Here is a 22,276-nt window from a genome sequence, read left to right as displayed (position 1 = left end):
CTCCTAGGAGCCACTGCCAGACATGTCACTGCTTCTGGGAGTGGCATGGAGCCAGGGCAGTAGGGAACCTGCCTTAGCCCCACTGCGCCACCGGACTTTTTGTGGCCTAAAATTTCCCAGATTGGCTTCAGTAGCCTCTGGGAGATCAAGCCCAATTCTGGGAGACTCCTGGCCAAACCAGGAGGGTTGGCAACCCTACATGTTAATATTGTTTATTGGCTGCATCATACAGGGGGTCCCCAGTATACCTCTCCCCTTTATCGGTCGTTTCGCATATCCGTTGTTCATCAATAGGGGAATGTGTTCCAGTTCCCCTGGGTCCTGATAAGCATATCCATCGCTTCTCATTTTGTGAGGCTTTTCTTTGGGTTCTTCCCCTGGCATTCAGGAGGCACTGGGAGGGAGGAGGAGGAGTGGGGACAGGATATGCTCAAAGGAGGGGGTGGAACTGGGCAGGAAGAGGCAGGGCGGAGGTGGGTGGGGCGGCAAGAGGCAGGGCGGACCATTATTTCTTACGGGGAAAAATTCCCTGGTATCCATTGCCCTTTTCAGGAACACAACCTGAACATATGCCAGGACACACTGTAACTGTTAGTCTGTGTAGCAATGGCTAACAAGCTGTACAAGCTACTAAAATAGCCAGGAATATAAGTGTGTTTCCTACTTGGAGATGTTTAGATTGCGTGTTTATTGCAGACTTAATGTTTGTGAGGGGAATAGTAGTTGTTAAATAGAGCAGATGGCTAGCAGTGTTACTATCTTTCTGGAGGCATGTCTAGTTATTTACAGCTCAAATGTTGGTTTAAAAACAAAGGCAACTGTTTTGTCATAATGGTACAGAATGCATTTTTGTATTCTAAGTCATTGATGTATCATAAAAGCAAGTTCTGAACTCATAAAGGAATGAGCTAAAAGACCATTAAGCAGGTTAAAAACAGATGATTCAAAATTTAAAGTTTAAAATTAAGCTCCTTTTTAGTGAGCTTAACTTTAAAAGCTAGACAACTTTAAACACTGGTTATGAACAGTCACAGTAACCATTGGTTATGAGTTAAGATTCCTAAACACATGCTTGAATTAGAGTTAAAAAGTACATTTAACTGTAGGCCTACACCTGCTTCTGCTGAATGGATAGTGATGTTTGAATGGGTAGCTATTCAGTATTTCATTTGCTCCATCGTTTAGTGTATAGTTCCATGACCATTAAAACCCTGCTCTGAATATAGTAATTTATTTATGGGTTTTTTAATGGCAGTGCTTCACAAATATTAATCTTCCTAACACTCTTATGAGGTAAGGTGATATCCCTATTTTACAGATGGAGATCTTAGGCATAGAAGATTAAAGTCAAATGTCCAGTAAGTTGGATGCCCAATTTGAGATGCCATGGGCCTGATATTTTCCAGAGTATTCAGCATTTCATAATTCTTTATATGTTCAGAGCAGAGCTCCAATGGATTTCAGTTGAAGCTAAGTGCTCAGCATTTCTGCACAGGTGTCTAGAGGTGATCACTCAGAAAATGAAGAACATACAGTTCGTGACCACTGGTGAAAAGTTTAATTTGTGACTTGCCCAACATCACATAGGAACTCTGGCAGAGACATGGATAGAATCCAGATTTCCTGGGTAGCATTTAGTTGTTTTAACCAGGTGATCAGCCTTTGTTCTTCCTGCAGTCCCTTGCTTCATTTACTACACACCTTTCAGTATGCACAGCAAATGAGGTAGGGATTCAATAGACAACACTGTCATTCACTATACAACACTGATCCATTCCCTGGGCACTGGCTATCCTTTGCACTGAATGAGTCAGGGGTACCGTGGGAAAAAAATAGTTTGTGATTAGGTAATTAAAGCCTATATCATAATGAATACACATAATATTACTCCTGAGGGAAATTTAAAATTCTGTGCACAATATTTTAAAATTCTGCAAGTTTTCTCAATAAATAAATGCAGAGGCTTCAGCATGGCAGTGGGGAGCACAGGCCACTGGCTGTACAAAAGTGGGAGATCACCCTGCAATCTCCCCACCCCCGGGACACGGACTCAGTGGTGAGGCTGCACCCAATCCTGACGCAGCATAGGGCCTGCGACTGCCCCAGAAACACCCTGGGGGCCTGCGCCAGGCACACCAGGTGTGGGGCAGGCAGGCTTAACAAGGCAGGTTCCAAGTGTGGAGGGGCTCAAGGTGGGGGGGATCCAGTTGTGGGGTGAGAGGATTCTGTGTGGCACAATCTGGGTGCAGGCAGCTCAGTGTGGGGTCTAGGTGTGGGGGAATCTGGGTGCACAGAAGCTCATTGTGGGAGGGGGTTGCAGGTGCAGAGGCAATAGGACTCTGCAGGGGTTCCAGGTGAAAGTGGGGCTCAGCAGAGGGGTCTGGGTGCTGGGGGGTTAGGGGTCTGGGTGCAGCTAGTTGGGTGTCCATGGTGTTGGGGTCTAGATGTGGGGGCTCAGGGTGGTGTGGGGGTGGAGCTCATCAGGGTGGGGGTTTGATTGTAGGGAGCTTAATGGGGGGTGGTCTAGGTGCAGAGGGGCTCTAGATGCAGCAGTTGAGGTTCAGTGGGATGGGGTTCAGGTATGGAGGACTAGGGGGGTTCTGGGTGTATGGGGTGAGGTTTGGTGGGGGTGGGTCTGACAGTCCCAGATGCTCCTTGCAGGGGAAGTCCTGTCCTCTCCTGCCTCCAGCCCAGCCCTGCAGTGATTTACCTCTCCGCTGGCTTCTCCGGGTGCCTGAAACAATGTACCTGCGCAGCTAGGGAGTGATGCTTGACTGCTCTTGCAGCTTCCCTTCACTTCCCTGTCAAAGCCATTTTTTTGCGGGAGACATGAATTCTGCGCATGTGCAGTGGTGCAGAATTTTCCCAGGAGCAACATAAAGAAGAATTAAGGTTGCCCAGGCAACCATTTTTTAATGTGGCTTTTAATGTAATTTTTCTATTTTTTTTTCTTCAAACAAACTGGGGAAAAAATTACATCACGTGGAATTATATTGATCCCTCACATAAGTCATCACCAGGGTTCAGATCTTTAGAACCACAACATAGCCTTCTACCACTTGAAGTAAGGTAGTAGCTGGTAGCAGAAAGTGGCTGTTCATCATCTATGTGGCCTACTCACTAGAGAATGACAAAACATTTTGCCAGTGGTTTTATAGATATTTGGTGACAGTAGAGGAATGTGGAGACTCCAGGTTCCTGGTTTCACTTCCGGGTTCTGGAGCAGTGTATCTTCTAGGGGTTATGGAATCCTGTCCCCCACCTGAAACTTCATCCCTTCTATCCCTGTCCTCTCCAGCTTGTCTTAGGGCTTGTCTTCACTATCAGGGTAAATTGACCTAAGTTACACTATTTCAGCTATGTGAAGAATGTAGCTGAAGTCGATGTAGCTTAGGTGGATTTAACGTGGTGTCTTCACTGCGCTGCGTCGACAGGAGGCACCCTCCGGTCAACTTACCTTACTCTTTTCGGGGAGCTGGAGTACCAGAGTTGACCAGAGAGTGCTCTGCCATCGATTGCAGCAGCGTCAGTCTTCCCAGTAGTGAAGACAAGCCCTCAGTCCTCATCCCTCTAATCTCCCTTGTCTTCCTCCTTTTTCCTTTTTCCTTTTTTTAACTTCTTTTCCATGCTGTCGGGGCCTCAGCAGTCAGATCAGTCAGTCTCCCTGCTTTCAGTTCTGGTGCTTGACGCCTCAGCAATACCAAGCTTCCGGGAGGAGCAATTCTAGGGAAAAGTCTAGCTCAGCCCTGTGGTCCTGGGAGAGACCATACACTGTTGCTCTTGGGGATGGTACACATGCAATCTGGTTGACACATAGGAACTTTATGGCAGTGGAGTATGCTCAGTGCAGATGGAATCTTTGGTGAATTTAGCTGTCAAGCTGCAACAAGCCTCTAAGCACGTGTGAACTGCTTGGGTGGTTTGTGAAAAAGCGCATACCTGGAGCTAGGACAACTCCCCTTTGCCAAATTTCTAGTCTCAGTTCCAAAGTATGGAGGCTCTGATCTTTTTAGTGAAAAAGTTGTAAGAATCTTTTAAGAATGGCAAAATGTATTTTCCCCTAAATTTGTTCTCAGACATGGCAAAATCATTTCTACCAAAACTCCTCCCAGTCGTCTTCCAGACTCCACCCTAGAAAAATCAGCCAGAGACAGACAGCTAGCTTGCAGAATCTCAGCTTGAATGGTTAGATTGGTAATGTTACTGGCAGCTGAAAACAGGGTCTTACCATTGAAGCTGTTAGGCAGTGTTAACTAGAGACTACCAGTGCTACATAATATTTTTAGTATGTCTCCATTTTTTTTTACATTCTAATGTTGTTGTTGTTTGACTGCTGCACACGAAGATGTCTTCACTTAATGCCTAACAAACATTAACACAGGTACCCTCAGAACATTGCTGGGACACAAGGGGTGGAGGATAGAAGAGCTGATATGTTCTGTCTTACGGTTGGGGAAATTGACGGAGGTTTGACTTGTCACATAGGAAGTCATAGGTAGAGCCAGGAATAGAATCCTGATCAGCTGGTTCCCAGTTCATTTGTTCGCCACAGGCCGGCCTGCCCTGTCTCTTAGCTATACTTTCCTCTGTGTAAAAGTCTGATCTTTGCCTTAAAGTCAATATACCACTAATTTCAGATTCTAGTGCTCAGCTCAGTCTTGATACTGAGTACAAGAATCAGAGTTCTGTCAGCACACTGTTTCATCAACCCCATGTATACTAGCAGTTAACAAACCAGCATTTTCCTGCTCCTCCATACGAATTTTGCTGAAGGAGATTAGCAATAGCATGATGGTACACCAGCATCAGAATCGCAAGACTTTTTTTGTGGTTACTTTTGAAATGTTACATTTGTTTCCTTTTTTTAACATAAACTAAAGTGTAGTAAACAGAAATATTACTGTACTCTAGTATGTTTTTATTTTGTTTAAAAAAAGTTGTTATCAAAGCATTTATTTCAAACAAATTAGAAAAGCATTCTTCCACTAGTATATAAAAATATTAGTTGCCAAAGTTACTCCTTTTGCAAAGTTGATGGTATAGTTTAGACAGCTGTATTTTAATTTACTCCTTGTAATGTATAACCAAATCATAATGCTAATATAAAATTTCTTCTCCTTGTAGATTTGTGATATTGAATTAGCATTCTGCAGCATGCAATCAGATATGAATTTTACAACTATATTCCCTGCTGGGCAGCATAGTGACATTTATGAGATAGTTCCCTGGATGTAATTAAGGCAGTGTATTTTCAGTTTCCTTGCTTGTTAATATGATCCTAATTGATGGCTTGATTTGTTAATGGGGAGTTGTACTGAGTTTTAGAACTGGGAGCTGTAAGCTTTAGAAATGGCTCTTAAAAGTTCTAATTATTGCAGAATTCTTAAAAAAAAAAAAAAAAAAAAAAAAACAACTGGTCCAAATGGACTCAATTGTAGTTGTTATACCTTGCTTATCAAATGTCTTGAAACAATCTAAAATATAAAACTTTTCTTCATATTTATTAATAATCTTTGCAGGAAACATGAAAGAAAAATGAAACAGGATGAGATACGCAAGAAATATGGTATGTATGCTAATCTTACTGTAATATCTGAACAAAGTCTTGTCTTCCCTGTTCACACTATTTAAATAGACATATTCCCATCAGATTGGTAATGAATACGGACCCTTTCACGTTAGGATTTTAAGTCCAGGTTAATAGTGATGAAAAGTCACTACTATTCGACCGTTCAGTAGCCTAAGTAAAGTAGACTGTCTGGCCTTAGTCCAGTTTCATGTGGCTGATAATTAGAATCATTATTAGCATTCACAGCAGGAAAACAAGGATTAAATGGAGATTTTGGAGCCTGAAGTACTTTCATTCCTGCTGTTAGTTGTTCCAAAATAGATTTGTGGCACAGTAGTGAGAATAGGGAAGTATGAGGGAGCTTTGCACTACCATTGCCTGTGTTATGCATCTTACTGGAGGTCTTCATTATTCAGAGCTGTCAATCTTGGCCCTTTTTTGATTTGGTTTGTTCGTGGGGCTACTGATGCCATGTATTCAAATATGCATGATAAAAAGATATACTGTGTTTTTTTTATCATGTAAATTAAAAAGATAGTGATTCTGTATTTAGAGCTCTGACCAGCCACTCAAAACCATTTTAATTTCCAGTCTCTTGTTAAACTGATTGACAGGAGCTGGGATTGTCTTCATCATTCTGCACCTAGTCCACTGGCATATGCAGGAGTGTTTTAGTTGAGCACTAAAGGGATTTTCTTGGATAAAGGAAGCTTGCAATAACATGAGCTCCTTAGTGAACCTTAAGAGTAGGAGAAGGGAAAATTGTTACAGAAACTCTAATTTTTAAGTGTGCATATAATTCACAAATTTTGATTTTGTAGCAGTGTATAACATCACTGACCTTGGCTTTCGAACTTCTGTTCCGTTTTAAAATGTTTGATTGAGTTATATGGACGTAAATAAAAAAAGAATTAGTCAGTGAATTTTGTTTTAAGATTAATATATCCCCCATCCCCACTTGTATTTATGCAGACTTGATGGGTTCAGTCCTGTGGGGTACTGAGCTTCCTGTAATATCCAAAAAAGCACTCAGCACTGAAGTCAGTGGGACTGCTCAAGTGCTTGAAGTTGAGCATTTGCTTAAATGCTTTGCTGGATCTTATCAGAATGCTTAGTGCCTTGCAGGATTGAGCCCTGTAATCATTTGCATTCTGGCTATAAATCTACCAAGCTCGCTTGCAGATGCATTCTTCAATCGCATGCATGTCAGTGTGTCACCCTGCTCCCACTGAAGTCAATAGTTCTGTCTCTGACTTCAGTGGGAGCACATTCCAGCCCCCAGTGTGCAAGTATTAGTCTTGACTTCTAATAAAATTATTAGATGTACCCATGTTTGCACCCAACTTGTTTACAGGGCAGTTGCCACATAATAGTTTAACAATTAGACTTGGAAAGGTCAAAAGTTAACTTTTTTATAAAACGGATTATTTGCAAGGTAAGTTTCATCTGTTGCATCTTCAGACGACACTTATTTATATTATCAATCCAAATGCAATTTCTCATAATTAATAGATTTTTCAATAGAGGCACCAAACTGGGTTATAAAGATGTGTGTGGTTGAATAGGAAATAGTTGAAAGGAGAGATGTTATACCTTTTTTTTTTTTAAATCCTCAAGCAACATCAAATGACTCCGAATAGATGAAACTCTTATTCTGAAATATATTAGTCCAAAAGTTAGTACACTGAATAAAGTACAAATGCTCATTCTCATCTTTGAATATGATTATAAAAATAATTAAATGAGACATGATACAGGCCCTCAGCACAGCCTTGAATCTCCTTGATCTCTCTTCATTTTTAGCTGTCTAGTAAATACAGTCTGATAAAAATTGCTGCAGAAAATTATGGAGGCACTAGATTATTTTACGCTGCCTCTTACACATTGCAGAGGGGATTCACTGTTAAGTAGGCAAAGACGAGTGGCAGAATGACAATGGCTTTGTTAACCTGACTCTTTAAATTAAGATGATCATGCCTGAAATGTCAGCCCTTGGTTGGCTTTAAGGGAATGCCTTTTTCCCTTTTCACCCACCAGCTTTTCTTATCCCATTTAAATGGTAATTACACATTTATAATGCATTGCAAGTGTCGCTCACTTCAGCCATAGTCCTTTGGGAGCACTGGAAGCAATAGAGCTTTAGTAATGGGGAATATTCATTTTGAATTGTTTTTGTTGCAAAATTTGTCACTATTTTTCATTTGCTCGAATATATGAATGCAGTATGATTATTCAAATTATACGTTGATGGTTTAACAACCTTTAAAATTGAATTTAGAGTATTTTCCAGCTTGCGTAATATACAAAGAAACTATGATTTAATTGCCCCCATATTTGCTGCTATTGTACATTTGATATAGCATCAGTAAGATGCTGCTTTACTGTCTGTACTTCTGGATTTTTGCTTGGTGGTAGTGGAAGAGGCCTATCTCTCCAAGATGATAAAGAATGTCCTTTGTCTTCAGTTACACATGATGATTCCCCTTCATGATCTGGGGATTCCACACTCCTTGTTTCCTCTTAAATTCTGTAAAGACACTTGATAGTCATTCTAATGGTGCATAATCCTATTTCTGTACTTTGATTTTACATAAAACATTTATGTTTAAAAGTTTATCACAAGAAATAGTTATACTGGCCTAGATGGGTATATTTTACTTTGACCTTCTGTAGTGTTCTGAATGCAAAACAGTTGAATCTCTTCTAAGTCATTAGTTTAAAATTTTTGTAATACTTATTTTTATTAGCTTGTAACTTAAGAGTTGAGAGCAAGTTGACTATTTTGAAGTTGAAATATAATATGAAATTTAAGGAAGAAAACCTGTGTTTAATGGGGGAGATGGAGCAATCTGCTTGTGGTTTTTACAAGCCTGTTTCCTCATGACCAAGCTCAGAAGTGACCTGAGTCAGCCCTTATACTGGGCTTCAGGAGACATGTCTAACAAGTTTGTCCTCTGAACTTCAAAGTCCAAACCAAAGGTTGGGTTTTCACACCTACATCAAAAGGAAAACCACCACAAGGAGAGAAGCTCCTTGTGCCTAGCTCAAGACAGTGGGTGAGCTCTACCTGAATTCAACTATCTGACTTTCAGCTCCAGATACTTCCACTTTTGAACCACAACATCCAAGCTGTAGCAGCTGGCTCTAGCCTGTCACCACACCTACAATTTTGCCCATCCTCTTATTGGTGGTTCCCCAGATCCTTTTTGCCCACCATCACATATGTCAAGTCTCCTTCTCCACTAAGAGACAATACAAGCAACTCACTGCTGTCTTCTGGTCTCTGTTTCTCGTGATGATCTCAATCTGCATTCGCCGATAAGAAAAGGAAGAAACTAAAAATGTTGGTGTATGAGATGTGGCAGGCATGGGTGGGATGAATAAAAACAAAGGGGAGGTTGGAAGCAAGGCATATAAGTAGGGCCCTACCAAATTCACAGACCATATTTCGTGGTCATAGGATTTAAAAAACCTTAAATTTTACAGTTTCAGATATTTAAATCTGAAATGATCAGTGTTTCACAGTGCGGGGTCCCGACACGAAAATGGCTGGTGGGGCGGGGAGTTGTGGTATTGCCACCCCCATTGCTCTGAAGGCAGCGCTGCAGAAGGGAACGGCACCCTTCCTTTGTGCCAGCACCAATAGCAGTAAGCATGGCAACACCATACCACCCTTACTTCTGCGCTGCTGCTACTGACAACGCTGCCTTCGGAGCTGGGCTCCTGACCAGCAGTCTCAGAGCTTCCTGCAGCTCGGGAGGGTCCTGGAAGTAGGTCTTATCCAGCCCCGGGATGCCCTTGCAGGGGACGAAGTCCGGCACATGGTAGGAGCCCCTGTCTGGGGCATCCCAGCCCTGCCCCTCCCCAGCTCCGGGCCCAGCGCGTGTGGAGGGGTGCAGAGAGTTACACAGCACCCCATGACCACAGCGTCCTGGGCAGTCACCCACCAAAAGACCGGCCTTGCCCCCCAAAAGTGATGAATGCCCCCCCCATGACATGCCACCCTCACTTCTGTGCTGCTGCTGGTGGCACTACTTTCAAAGCTGGTTCATGGCCAAAAGCTGCTGCTCTCCAGCCATTCAGCTCTGAAGGCAGCATGGAAGGAAGGAAGGCATATCATTTCCCCTATGCATTCCTAGTCTCCTTGAGGATAGGGTAAATGAAAATTCCTTCGCTCGTTTCAGGAGCCTTTGTTCTTGGTGCTGTGAAATTAAAATTTCTCCCTGTAATCAGGCAGGCTTGTGAGCTGTAATACCCACACTGGACTGACCTATAGGTTTAGGTCTGAAAATTTAGATACCCTAATATGTAGTATCCCTTTTAGGATAAAAGGAAACTCCTTGAAATTAAAACAAGTGAAAACTAGTTAAAAATATTAATAATTGTGGAAATTGCACTAAAGGATATTAAGCCGAATAGTTTAGTAAAACTAAAACAAATATCACTATGAAAAGCATCTGCAGTAATGCTAGGTAGGACAAAATTACGTATGCTATAAAGTATGAGGACTAACAGTCTAAACGATCAGTGGCTGGGGTAAGAAGGATACTTCCCCTGTGCAGTGTTGTATGGTTAAGTGCATTATAGGAGTTTCATACCTTCCTTTGAAGAATTTGGATTTGGCACTCTTGGAGACAGAATACCACCTCTATTCATTCTTGATGGCAGTGGTGACTGGAGCTATTCTGTGCTGCTTTTAGAATGATCATGTAAAGTATGGTATTTTAAACCAATCTTATGAAAGGCAGGTGTTAATTAGAACTTCGCCAGGCAAGGTTTAACACAGAGAAATAAAATAAAGAAAATGTGTGAATTCCTTTCAGGGGGAAAAATAAGTTTTCACAGTGTTCATTTTTAGTTGCAGCAATTGTCACATCTAGATTCCCGCTGGTTAGGGCAACTAGTCAAGATGGGAACCTTTTTGATTAGCATAAGATTCTTTTTTTACGAAGGCTTCAAAGGATTTTATTTTATCAGAAAGACCCTTTCATCCCAAAGTTCATTTTGTCACTGATTCTTTATTCACTGTAAGAAAAGGCTTTAGAAGTTAGGTTCTTGGAATTCTATGTGGAATCTAATCAGTGCAGAGAATTTATAGTCTACTTAGTGACCAGTGTAGTAAAATAAATGTTCATAGCTAGTATTGCTACTTTAATTTTATATAGCTAAATATTGTGTAAAGCATCTAATTTATTTCTTCTTAAATAGCTACTGTCGAGACAAATTTATATCCAGAATGTAAAAAAAACCCAACCTCTCTACATTCAACATGTCATTGATTTTAGTTTTTTCATCTTTGCATAAGGATATGATGATATCCAATATTTACTCCCCTGCTTGAATTGCCAAGGATATACTATAGCATTGCACATTATTCTATTGACATATGTTACATATAATAAAGTAAGTTGTTTACTGGAGTATAGAAACTTCCAGAGGGATTACTAGGGTGACCAGAAGTCCCGATATTTAGTTGTTTGTCCCGCGTCCCGACACCATTTGTCCCGATATTTTGCTTTGGCGGCACTCCAGGTTTGCTTGCTTTTTTGTTTTGTTTTTTGTTTTTGCTTATGGCGGGAAAAAAACTTAGAGCCAGCCCTGGTGGGGGGATGAGCCTGTGGCTGCCCCCCCCCCCCCCCCATATGTCCTGATATTTTGTTCTTGTCACCTGGTCACCCTAGGGATTGCTGATTATAAAAAAAAAAAATTGGTGCACTCCTTTTATAAAGGCACGCACATTACTTTGAGTGCGCGTATATGGGAGTACGTTTTACTGATTCTTTGTCAATCTGCCAAAATTGATGATGAATTAATGAAAATTCTGTTCCTCCTGAATCCAGTTTCTGAATATACATTATTGTGTAGTAAGATAAATCTGTCATATTTGTTCATGGAAAACGTCTGACAATAAAATAGACCTAAAAGATCGATATATTTTCTGATACTGGTTTAAGGATAGAAGGCTATAAAATAAGTTATACACAATAAGTATACAAGCTTGATCTTGGCTGTGTATAGGATTTAATCAAAGAATTTAAAAACATTTAGTTTTAATTCATAAATAGGGACATCCATCAAATTCACTAGATCTCCTACATTCCTACCATTTATAAGAGACTGTTTTGTGTATTGCAAATAAAGCTCTGAATTATCAGTGATTCAAGTAATGTAATATATAGCTTTGAATCATATCAAAGATTCAAGTGATTGTAATATTTTATTTTACTAACCCCTATAAATCCTATTACAATGTAAACATCTGTACAGTGTAAATATTTATATATCTGAGAATTTTTGTGGTCCTGAAAATAAATGAGGTAAACACTCCTCTCCATGTACACATGTTGCCTCACAAATATGAATGAGTTACGTTGGGCGTTAGGGAACAAGTAGCCCTAAAGGAATGGTTGTTTTCATCACATTTCAGCCTACTGTAAATACCAAGCTTTCTACTGACAGGGCTTGAAAATGTATTGGCTGTTAGCCAGTAAAACTGGCTAATATTGTCTTGCCTGGCAGTTGGATATCTTACTTGCTGCACTCTGCCTAAACTGTACCTGTGACCAGCGCTCCATGCCCCTGTTTGCTTGTATTCATTAAACAGAGCAGTGAATGCTAGGCACCTAGATATTGAAACGCACCCTCTCCACCTAGTGAATAAACATATGCTGGGACACAATGTAGAGGTTGGGAATGAATGGTACAATCTTCTTTCCTCTTCCCCTTTCTTGGTACTGACTGTTGTGAAGAGGGGAATTTAATCAAGAGCTTTACTTCATCAACCTATTTTCCTGCCACCTGCCCAAGACAAAGCAGCTAGGAAAGGTGGTGCTCCAGGTTTTCCAGGCATCACTTGCCAAAACCAATATGAAGGATAGCAAAAGTCCTTCTGCTCCTTCACAGCATGGGTCTGCCACTAGACTCCTCTGGACCCCTTTATCCTCAGTATGCACTTCTGGCTAGTGGATGTTTAGTAAGTTTCTCAAGGTCTTGTTGAAAATTACCACTGTATGGAACAATGATTATTGCTGAACTAAGCTTTACAGAAGATGTTCACAGATACAATGTCTTTGCAGTGCTTTCTGTGGCAATATTCTGGTTACATTAAAAATCTTTGATAAAAGCACACACTGTGACCTGGTTTAGGTGATGCCTTTGTTCTTGTCCCCAGTAGTTTCAGTGAGTTTGCAGGTGATCTGTATTTGTCCTTAAAGGACATTGGCTGGTGTCACAGAACTACTGCATATCACTGATTGAACTTGACAGGTTTTTGCTCAAGAGTGAAACAGAATTAAGCCAGCATGATGACCTCCCACCTTTTTGAAAGGATGGTCCTCTTACCGCAAAGCTGAATTTATTGGCAGAGCAGTTTGAAACTGTTTCTGCTTAGCCATCTCCACACTTAGTCTTTGATAAAGTAAAGAATTGGCAAATAGCTACAGTATCCTTCACAAGTGAGAAATACTGTTTCTCCTTAATGACTTTTCATGAAAAAATCTTTCTCGCTTTTATGTTTTACTCTTCATGTAAAGTTCATGACTTTTGGTTGAGAAATAAAATGACTTAAGAGTTTATTTCTAATCTACTATAGATGAGTAGTTGTATCTTATTCTTTAAGACTAGGGTCCATTTTTTAAAATTCTGTATTTGTACAGAACCTAGCAGAATTCCTGGTCTTTGACTAGGGCTCCTATACACTATGGTAATACAAATAATTAATAAATGCTGTCCTCTTTTCTCAGGTCTCCTTCAGGATTCTGATCATCCTTACAGTAGATTTGAGAATGAATGAAAACAGACCCTGTTGAATCTCCTCATCGAAAACTAAGATTCCAGGATAAATGAGCACTTTTATATTGCTTTTCAGCGGTCTTCAGGCTTCTTTTTTTGCAGGTTTTCAGACAGTAAAAATAAATGCACAAATATTTACTAAAATATGTATTTTTAATCTGGCATATTTATCTTTTAGAACTAAATTTTTATAAACACTTTTGGTTTTCGAAATGTTTGCCAATTGTGCTCTCATTAAATGTGAAATGTCACCTTTCCACTTTTAATAAAGCTTTTCTTTGGAATCTGATTTAAATAGTTAACTTCCTAATCATGTATTTGAACTAATATCTTAGCTCACCTTTCTCTTTAAAAAAAACAAAACAAAAAACCTCTGTTCCCATGTTCCTAAATAAAGATTTTTTTTCTAAATCTGTTGTATGCACATAAGTGATGGCAAGAGTAACAGAAGCGTTTGATACTGCAGAAGTGTGGTATTGGTATTGACAAGAAATAAATACAGCGTACAAATTCTTTAGTATCAAAATAGTATGTGAAGAGTTTTTTTAAAATGCAAAATGCGATTTTTTTTTTTTTTTTTTTTTTTTTTGCATAGCATAATCTGATGTAATAGCCTGGTAATATATGAACATTTCTGTGTCCTTGGTGTGGAGCAAAAGTTTTGAGTTAGTAAAACGGGCACAAAATCTTTTTGAAACGCATGCAAAATCTTAATATACATTTGTGTGTAAGCTTGAGAGGTAATATCAGGCTGTTTTAAAAATCTTTCTTCCATGAACAATTCTCTAAATTAAAAATACTGCATGATGCCAAGATAGCATCAGTTTAACAGTATAATAATTTCATATTTGTTACCTTTGAGTTTTTGTGGGGAAATTTTCATAATACATTGAGTTCTGTCATCTTCCTGGATTGGTGGATTTTCATTTTTTTTCTCTTCATACACAAATGCCTTCCTTGAGCATTTTAAATATGAAGGAGGAAAAAAGAATGAACCTCTGCATTCTGCATCATGTCAGCAAATTATTTAATGTGAATTTCCAATTCTATATAGTTGGATTTCACTCTGTATTATCTTCTGCTGAATAAATTTACAGTACTGAAGGCCTTTGTATGTTGTTTTTATCAACCTTGCTGGAGGAGAACTCTTAACTAGACATCTTGAATTCAGCTATTCATTGTTTTTCTTCCTAAAGAGGGCTTCTGTGAATAAAAAGCATATTTAAGGAAATGATCAAATATAGGGTTTGAGTAGGGAAAAAGAATGCAATTTGGCTTTCTCTGGTCCTCTGACAAAAAGAAAATCTAACACCATGTACATACAATATGAAGTGGATATTGCCTTAGTATGGTCAGGTGAATTGCCATTCTTTGCAGTATCAAAATGCTTGCATATACTTAAGCTATGAGTAATTAGATTCTATCACTCATCTCAGACTAGTTGCCGTTTTATTTTGGTTTTCCTTCTGAGAATATTTTTCCTCAACAGATGTTTTTATAAAAGCAAGCAACTGCCAGTTCTTGGATCCCCAGTATAATTGAAGACGTAATGTAATTCTGGAGTAGAAGGTTTTTTTTTTATTTGCTTGGAACTCATGAAACTGAGCCCAATGGACTGAGCACAGTTTGCTAAGTTTCTTCAACTGTCTACTGTTCTCAAGTCTAAAGTACTATTCATATGTCTGTCTGAAGAAGAATGTGTGATAAGAGTGAGTTGATAGCGTGGAAATAAAGCATAGTGGTTTTCCCAGGAGATGCCTTTGGTAAAAATGATGGAGGTCTGCCCGACATCTCTCAACCCAAATCGTGACATTCGTGACTTAATAGAAAAGCTTTATTTGCACCTGCTACGATATGTGAAAAGCTGTCATGTACTCTAACAAAAGGGGAAAAGCTGTCAGTATGACTTTTAAGGAATTTGTACTGGGTGAAGAAGCAAAATATTTTGAGCATATGGAATTAGTATTTTTTGCTAATGTTATGGTTTTAAATATAAGGTAGGTAGAGCTGTGTTATCTTTCCATTAAACATACTGGTTTTGTAGCTCTTTTGCCAAAATTGCAGGCACTAAGAAAGTATATATTGGAAACTATATAATCAGTCTCTTAGCACATATTGTGTATGTACCTTCTTCAATGTGAAACAGTAAATGGGGCATAGGAAAATGTAAAGTGTAAACAAGTTATCGTAACACTTCAAACTGAAAGTTTAGCATTATGTCATCCTGCTTCTATTGAAACCAAAGGTAAACTTCTACTGAATTCAGTATTGGACCTCAGTACCTCAAAAATCTACTAGAAAATGTGAAATAATTCTTGACGAACTTCTCAAAATACTTCCAGTTTGGGAGTATATCTGCCCTATTTCTCAGAAGTTTGTCCTGAATTTGGTGTTCAGTTGTGACCCACCGAGGCACGGTTACAGTTACTTACATAAAACATGTTGGCTTTGTCTTAGGCTGAAGGTTGACAGTCTTTGAATTTTAATTTAGCTCCAAGTAATGGAGTGAAATAGCATTAGACAGATGTAACGTAACATCTTTCTTTGTCTGTGCTCAGGTGTGTGCTAGACTCCTTTGTTCATTTTCAGTAATGAGATTCCCTTCCCCCACATTCTGTGGACAAAGCAAACAGAATGATTGTATAAATAAACAAATCTAAAGGGAACAGAGTAACCACACCTGTAATGTCTGATCAACCCAGTGCATATTGTTGATATTCCTACTACAGATTTGCACAATAAATATCCTCCCCTTCACTTAAACTGGTTTCCTTCATTCCGTCTGTTTTCCCTCTTACTTTAGCAGATATTGTCAGTTTTAGGACTAAAGCTAAAAAAAGGAGGTACCATTAAAAAAACAATAATAATCCTAAAATAAATGTTCTCATTTCTTTAAAAAACGTTTCAGAGTTAAACTTCTAAAATAACCATATTAGGAATAATAGGGACTGGGCTAATTTCCTTTCCCAAGCAAAATGAAAATAATAAACAGCCTCAATGAGGAAAAGTAAACTATCTTGAACTTCTGTATGGTTTTAACTTAAATATTTTTTTAAATATAATTTCTTTTCTCCTGCCAGATTCTTTTTAAATCAACCCTCACAATAAGGAGAGTAAAGGATACTTAAATAGTTATGTACAAGGTTCTGCTTACTCTTTAGAAGACAAATCTATGACTAGGGGTGTGACACTGACTTTTAAAAGTTTAAAACCTCACACTGCAGTGTACATGTATGTCTTTGCATATCTGGATGAATGAATCTCCTTGCTCATTTTAGGCATTCACAGTAGCTGTCTTGCATCAGTGATCTATGTACTCAGCTACTCTCTTTCAGCACCCCTCCCCCAATTCAGTCACTCCAGCAACTGTCTGAATCCTGGACTTGTTACTCCAGGTGAACACTGAAGCTTCCTCTTCACAAAACGAGTGCCTTACAGATTCAAATGGGGTAGCATATATTGCATCTGTGTACATTCCCATTACCAAAAAAGTGCAACTTACTGCACTTCAGCATTCAGTGACCATCAACTTGTTTTTTTGGGAAAGATCAATAGGAGCAAGTTAACCTCCCTAGATGAGAGGGCAGTAGGTGAGAGAGTGACTATATCCTTCCTCTGAGCATGTATTCTGAACAATTGGGTCGGTTTTACCTCACCCCTTATTCTACAGCTGCTACTGTAACTGTCTGGCACTTTGTCATAAACCAAAGTATTGTGTTGAATTACAATGTTTAGCAGAATTGTCTGTCTTCCATCTGGCCTCATTGTGGATAATTATACCTAATAGTTGTAGACTAGAAAGTAAAAATTATAATGGTAGTGGTATATATTTCCAGTAGAGGCAGAGCGATAAGGGAAAATACAGTTAGAAATAATAAATGCTACTCATTGCTCTAAATTTTTTCGCTGTCAATCTATTTTCCATCACTCCCCTGGAATATTGTCAGTCTTAGAAAAGAAAAGAGACAGATGTTGCAGGGAAAGGTGGCTTGTGTGAAATAGCAATAAGAAACATGTTTGGGGGGGGGGAAACAAATGTGAAAAGAGACCTGTATTTCTAATGGGTAAGCAAGGAAGGTTTGTAATTGCTTGTTCAAGAACAGTTCATCTGTGTGGGGAAAAATATAACCATATAACACACCAATCACTTTAGAGCTGAGCAAATGCTAGCTAGTTATGTAAGCAGAAGTTGCCTGAGGTCAGAGTGATATTGTAAAAATGAAAGTAAAATGAGGAATTTTGCTTATTTAGAGTAGTTGTTTTGCTTTTTAGAATATGTAAGCTTTTCTGAAATGATTGTGGACTTCAGGGAGAGACAATATTTAGCATAATTTAATTGAGATAAATGAAAATCTGAGTCTTTAGAAGAATACATATGTCAGAAGTGCTTCTCCCCTGCACAGGGACTTTCACAGATTTAAAAATACAAAATAAAATTAATAAAGCAATATAACACTAGACCAGCAGAAACCAAATGTAATCATAAAACCAGACTCTTCATCCCTTCACCTAGCCTCCAACTCCTTTCTATCTCCCTCTCCCCAAATGCCTGCAGAGGAAAAAAAAAAAAAGGATTTTGCGGCCTGCTCTGAAAGTTAAGAAATCCTAGCTGGGGGGGAAAGGGACAAAAGTCAGAGAGGCAGTCTGCCCACCTTATTTAAAGAAAGGGACTGCACCTGTTTCAAAATTGGCTGGGGTTGGGATGGGGGGAAGAGAACTAGCTCAGGAAACTGGCTCCCAAGTAGGAGCTTTAAGTTTAAAAACAGCACCTTAAATTTCACGTAATTGAAACTGAACATTTAAAATAAGGACCTACATTAGCCAGTTACTTTTCTGTGCACCATCTGTGGAGAAAGTTTTTATGAGATGTTGTGATAGAGTAAGTGCTAAACAAAAGTGCATCATGGGGTATTTTTGGGGACAAAAACCTAAAAACATATGCTGCAGGGTACGTTGAGAGACAGGCTTGGACTTCTGGATGGAAGCTTCAGCCAGACGGCCCATACAGAAATTTGGGGGGTTGAATTTTGAAGACTCCTCAGTTGACTTCTGGGGAGAAGGAACAGGATCTCGGCAAGTTGGAAAGCTAAACTATAGTTGTGAGGGGAAGCACTTCCAGGCTCTTCTAAGACTAGGCTGTACTTAATGGAGTAAAAAGGTTATTAAATACTATGGTCTTGTTTGTTTACTTGGGTTAAATAAAAGTTTCATGAAATTTTCAAACCCCGAAGTCAGAGGCATAGTCAATCAGTAGGTTTTCAAGAGATCTGCAGGGCCTTCAAAAAAAAGTTAAGAAAAGCAGCCAAGATCACTTGATATTTACAGTGCATTGCCCTGAGGGGAAGATTAGAGGGTTAAAAAAGGCTGTTCCAGCCACTCAGACACCGGTGTTGAATAAAGGGTATGTCCAGGAAGGGGCAGGTTACAAAACCATCTCTTTAAACTTTTGTGGTTTTTGGACAAGATGTTGTGATTAGCATTCTCTTCTCCCATCTGGAAACATTCAGTACAGAAAGCATTATTGCAAAATCCACCACAAAGCGAGGCTACAGAGGTTATCTAAAGGCTGACTCGACCCCCTCCTTTGCTGTTCTTTTCTTCCTCTCCTTGAAGCATGGAACCCTGCTTTCATGTTTTGATTATAGCTTTTATGACCTTACAAGTGTTTCACCACCAGGAAAAGAAGAGAGACTCCCAAGAAAAAGGATGGGAAGAAGGAAATCGGCCGTTAGGGCATTAAAGAATGCTACATGCTCTACCCACTCTCTTGCTACAGGCTCAATATCACCTTGTGCAATGGCTCTTTTCTAAGATGGTCCATATGAGCAAAAGTCCCAGGATTGCTCCCAAAAGCGGGTTTTCTGTTATGACATCACATAGAAATAGCCACTCTGACAGGTTTTCCCAATGTTGCCTTACACGAGATTAGAAAAAAATTAGGCCTCCCTTAAAAGTCACTTAAAAAATACTACCCTAAGATGTAGTTCATTTTGAAAGCCTATGTTAATTCTGTGGCTAAGGAAGCCTGTTCATCTTTTATTTATTTCTTGTCATTTTCACTTTGGACTTAGACTGAGAGGCATCATCCATTAAATAGTCAGTATTCTATATTGAATATCAAATCCTGAGCTCTCAGTTTGCCAATTTTAAGCAAAAAGAGCCTTTTTCTTCTTTCTCTTTGCATAGATTTTGCTTGAGTCTCCCCCATGAAGCCCAGCCTCCCCATTTGAGAATCTGCATTATGCCTTTAGTGCTGTGTGTGTGCGCGCATGCCAGTGTACATACACACGTTTCAAGTTCACTTGGCCTTAGCGTTAATTGGCAAAAATACCAATCACTTCCCTTTCCATCTCGCTGTGTTTTCTCATGTTCCATATCTCATTTACACATTTAGATGTTTCTTGTAGTCAGTGAAGTAAAACTGATAGCAAGTCCATGACTATGTAATCTAAACCTACTGAAATGTAATAATTTAATGAACAATTTGACCTGGTGGATGAGGGGAAGTTATAGTATGTTGGGTTATAAGATTTCCTGTATGAGTGCTTTGGTTTAGCTTACTGGGGGCTGTGGAATGAACAAACGGGGAGAAGACAATGGCTCTAGATAAGGGTACCCCAGCACACACTTGGAAGACAAATGGCAAACCTGTCAGCTTTGAGGACCTTGCACGCTGTCTCCAATAAATTGCAAGCCATGGTCTGACAAAGCTGAAAACTAACATTACAGGGCTACAACCGGTTAACATAAGTTGGTCTGAAAGAGAAGGGGGGTGATCCAGAAGACTGAGCAGCTTTAAAAGGACACATGCAAAGTACTCCATTTAGGAAGGAACAATCAGTTGCACACATCCAAAATGGGAAATGACTGCCTAGGAAAGAGTATTGCGGAAAAGCATCTGTGGGTCGTAGTAGATTACAAGCTAAATATGAGTCAACAGTGTAATGCTGTTGCAAAAAAAGCAAACATAATTCTGGGATGTATTAGCAAGAGTGTTGTAAGCAAGACAGAGAAGTAATTCTTCCGTTCTACTCTGCACTGATTAGGCCTTAGCTGGAGTATTGTGTCCTGTTCTGGGCAACATATTTCAGGAAGGATGTGGACAAATTTGAGCGAATTCAGAGAAGGGTGACAAAAATGATTAAACATCTAGAAAACATGACCTGTGGGGGAAGATTGAAAAAATTGGGTTTGTTTAGTCTGGAAAAGAGAAGACGGAGGGGGGACATACTTGAAAATTGTTTTGTAAAAGGTTGTTACAAGGAGGAGGGAGAAAATTTATTTTTCTTAACCTCTGAGGATAGGACAAGAAGCAATGGGCTTAAATTGCAGCAGGGAGGCTTAGGTTGGACATTAGGAAAAACTTCCTAACTATCGGGGTGGTTAAGCACTGCAATAAATTGCCTAGGGAGGTTGTGAAATCTCCATCACTGGAGATTTTTAAGAGCAGGTTCGGCAAACACCTGTCAGGAACAGTCTAGATAATACTTAGTCCTGCCATGAGTGGAGGGGACTGGACTAAATGACCTCTCAAAGTCCCTTCCAGTCCTATGATTCTGTGATTGCTGTATCTTACTTTATTGTGTTAAAACATACACAGATGCAGTGCTTGCTCGGTTCTCAAAGTGACTTTGCTTGTTCTAATGCCTATTTATCTGCCAAGCAAGTACTTGACTCCAAGTGACAGCACAAAAGCTCTGCCCTCTGTTGCCTTTTCTGTTGAGAGGTAATTTCGATATCACCAAGAGAAAAGTCAGTGCAACAATATATGCTGATGGTTCTGACATTCAATCATGAGAATGATAAACTTGTTAAACGGGTGTAATTCATCAGATCGAGGCTTACCTTCAATCTTTGTCCTTATTCCCTTATGCACTCAACTGGAAACCACCACCCTTAGAAGTCCTTTTTTAAATTTTACCGTGAGAAGAAGTGGAGTTTTCAATTGTAGCTCTTTTTTATACCACAGTAATCAGATCTCCTGTGTCACGGTTCCTCCCCCACTCTGAACTCTAGGGTACAGATGTGGGGACCTGCATGAAAAACCTCCTAAGCTTATCTTTACCAGCTTAGGTCAAAACTTCCCCAAGGTACAAAATATTACACCTTGGACTGGCCGCTACCACCACCAAACTAATACTGGTTACTGGGGAAGAGCTGTTTGGACGCGTCCTTCCCCCCAAAATACTTCCCAAAACCTTGCACCCCACTTCCTGGACAAGGTTTGGTAAAAAGCCTCACCAATTTGCCTAGGTGACTACAGACCCAGACCCTTGGATCTTAAGAACAATGAACAATCCTCCCAACACTTGCACCCCCCCTTTCCTGGGAAATGTTGGATAAAAAGCCTCACCAATTTGCATAGGTGACCACAGACCCAAACCCTTGGATCTGAGAACAATGAAAAAGCATTCAGTGTTTTACAAGAAGACTTTTAATAAAAAATAGAAGTAAATAGAAATAAAGAAATCCCCCCTGTAAAATCAGGATGGTAGATATCTTACAGGGTAATTAGATTCAAAAACATAGAGAACCCCTCTAGGCAAAACCTTAAGTTACAAAAAAGATACACAGACAGAAATAGTTATTCTATTCAGCACAATTCTTTTCTCAGCCATTTAAAGAAATCATAATCTAACACATACCTAGCTAGATTACTTACTAAAAGTTCTAAGACTCCATTCCTGTTCTGTCCCTGGCCAAGATGACTACAGACAGACACAGACCCTCTGTTTCTCTCCCTCCTCCCAGCTTTTGAAAGTATCTTGTCTCCTCATTGGTCATTTTGGTCAGGTGCCAGCGAGGTTACCTTTAGCTTCTTAACCCTTTACAGGTGAGAGGAGCTTTCCCCTGGCCAGGAGGGATTTCAAAGGGGTTTACCCTTCCCTTTATATTTATGACATCCTGTTTACAGAG

At 39.6% G+C, this 22,276-nt stretch overlaps 1 protein-coding gene across 2 annotated transcripts in view; it reads left to right on the top strand.

The window, feature by feature from the left end:
• Nucleotides 1-13,771, top strand: part of PTTG1IP2 (PTTG1IP family member 2) — a 58,055-nt gene extending 44,284 nt beyond the window's left edge. The window contains exons 6-7 of one of the 2 annotated variants that reach the window (XM_073334012.1): nt 5,520-5,566; nt 13,312-13,771. In XM_073334012.1, coding sequence (XP_073190113.1) covers nt 5,520-5,566; nt 13,312-13,361 — 97 coding nt within the window. In that variant the 3' untranslated portion in view covers nt 13,362-13,771. Of the gene's footprint in view, nt 1-5,519; nt 5,567-13,311 lie in introns of those variants that run through there. The other variant, XM_073334011.1, reaches the window with a different exon arrangement.
• The last annotated feature ends 8,505 nt before the right edge of the window (nt 13,772-22,276 follow it).

Source organism: Lepidochelys kempii, chromosome 2 (genome assembly GCF_965140265.1).
Source record: "Lepidochelys kempii isolate rLepKem1 chromosome 2, rLepKem1.hap2, whole genome shotgun sequence".
NCBI lineage: Eukaryota > Metazoa > Chordata > Testudines > Cheloniidae > Lepidochelys > Lepidochelys kempii.
Note: the sequence above shows the minus strand (reverse complement) of the source record. Positions and strands in the feature narration are given on the sequence as shown.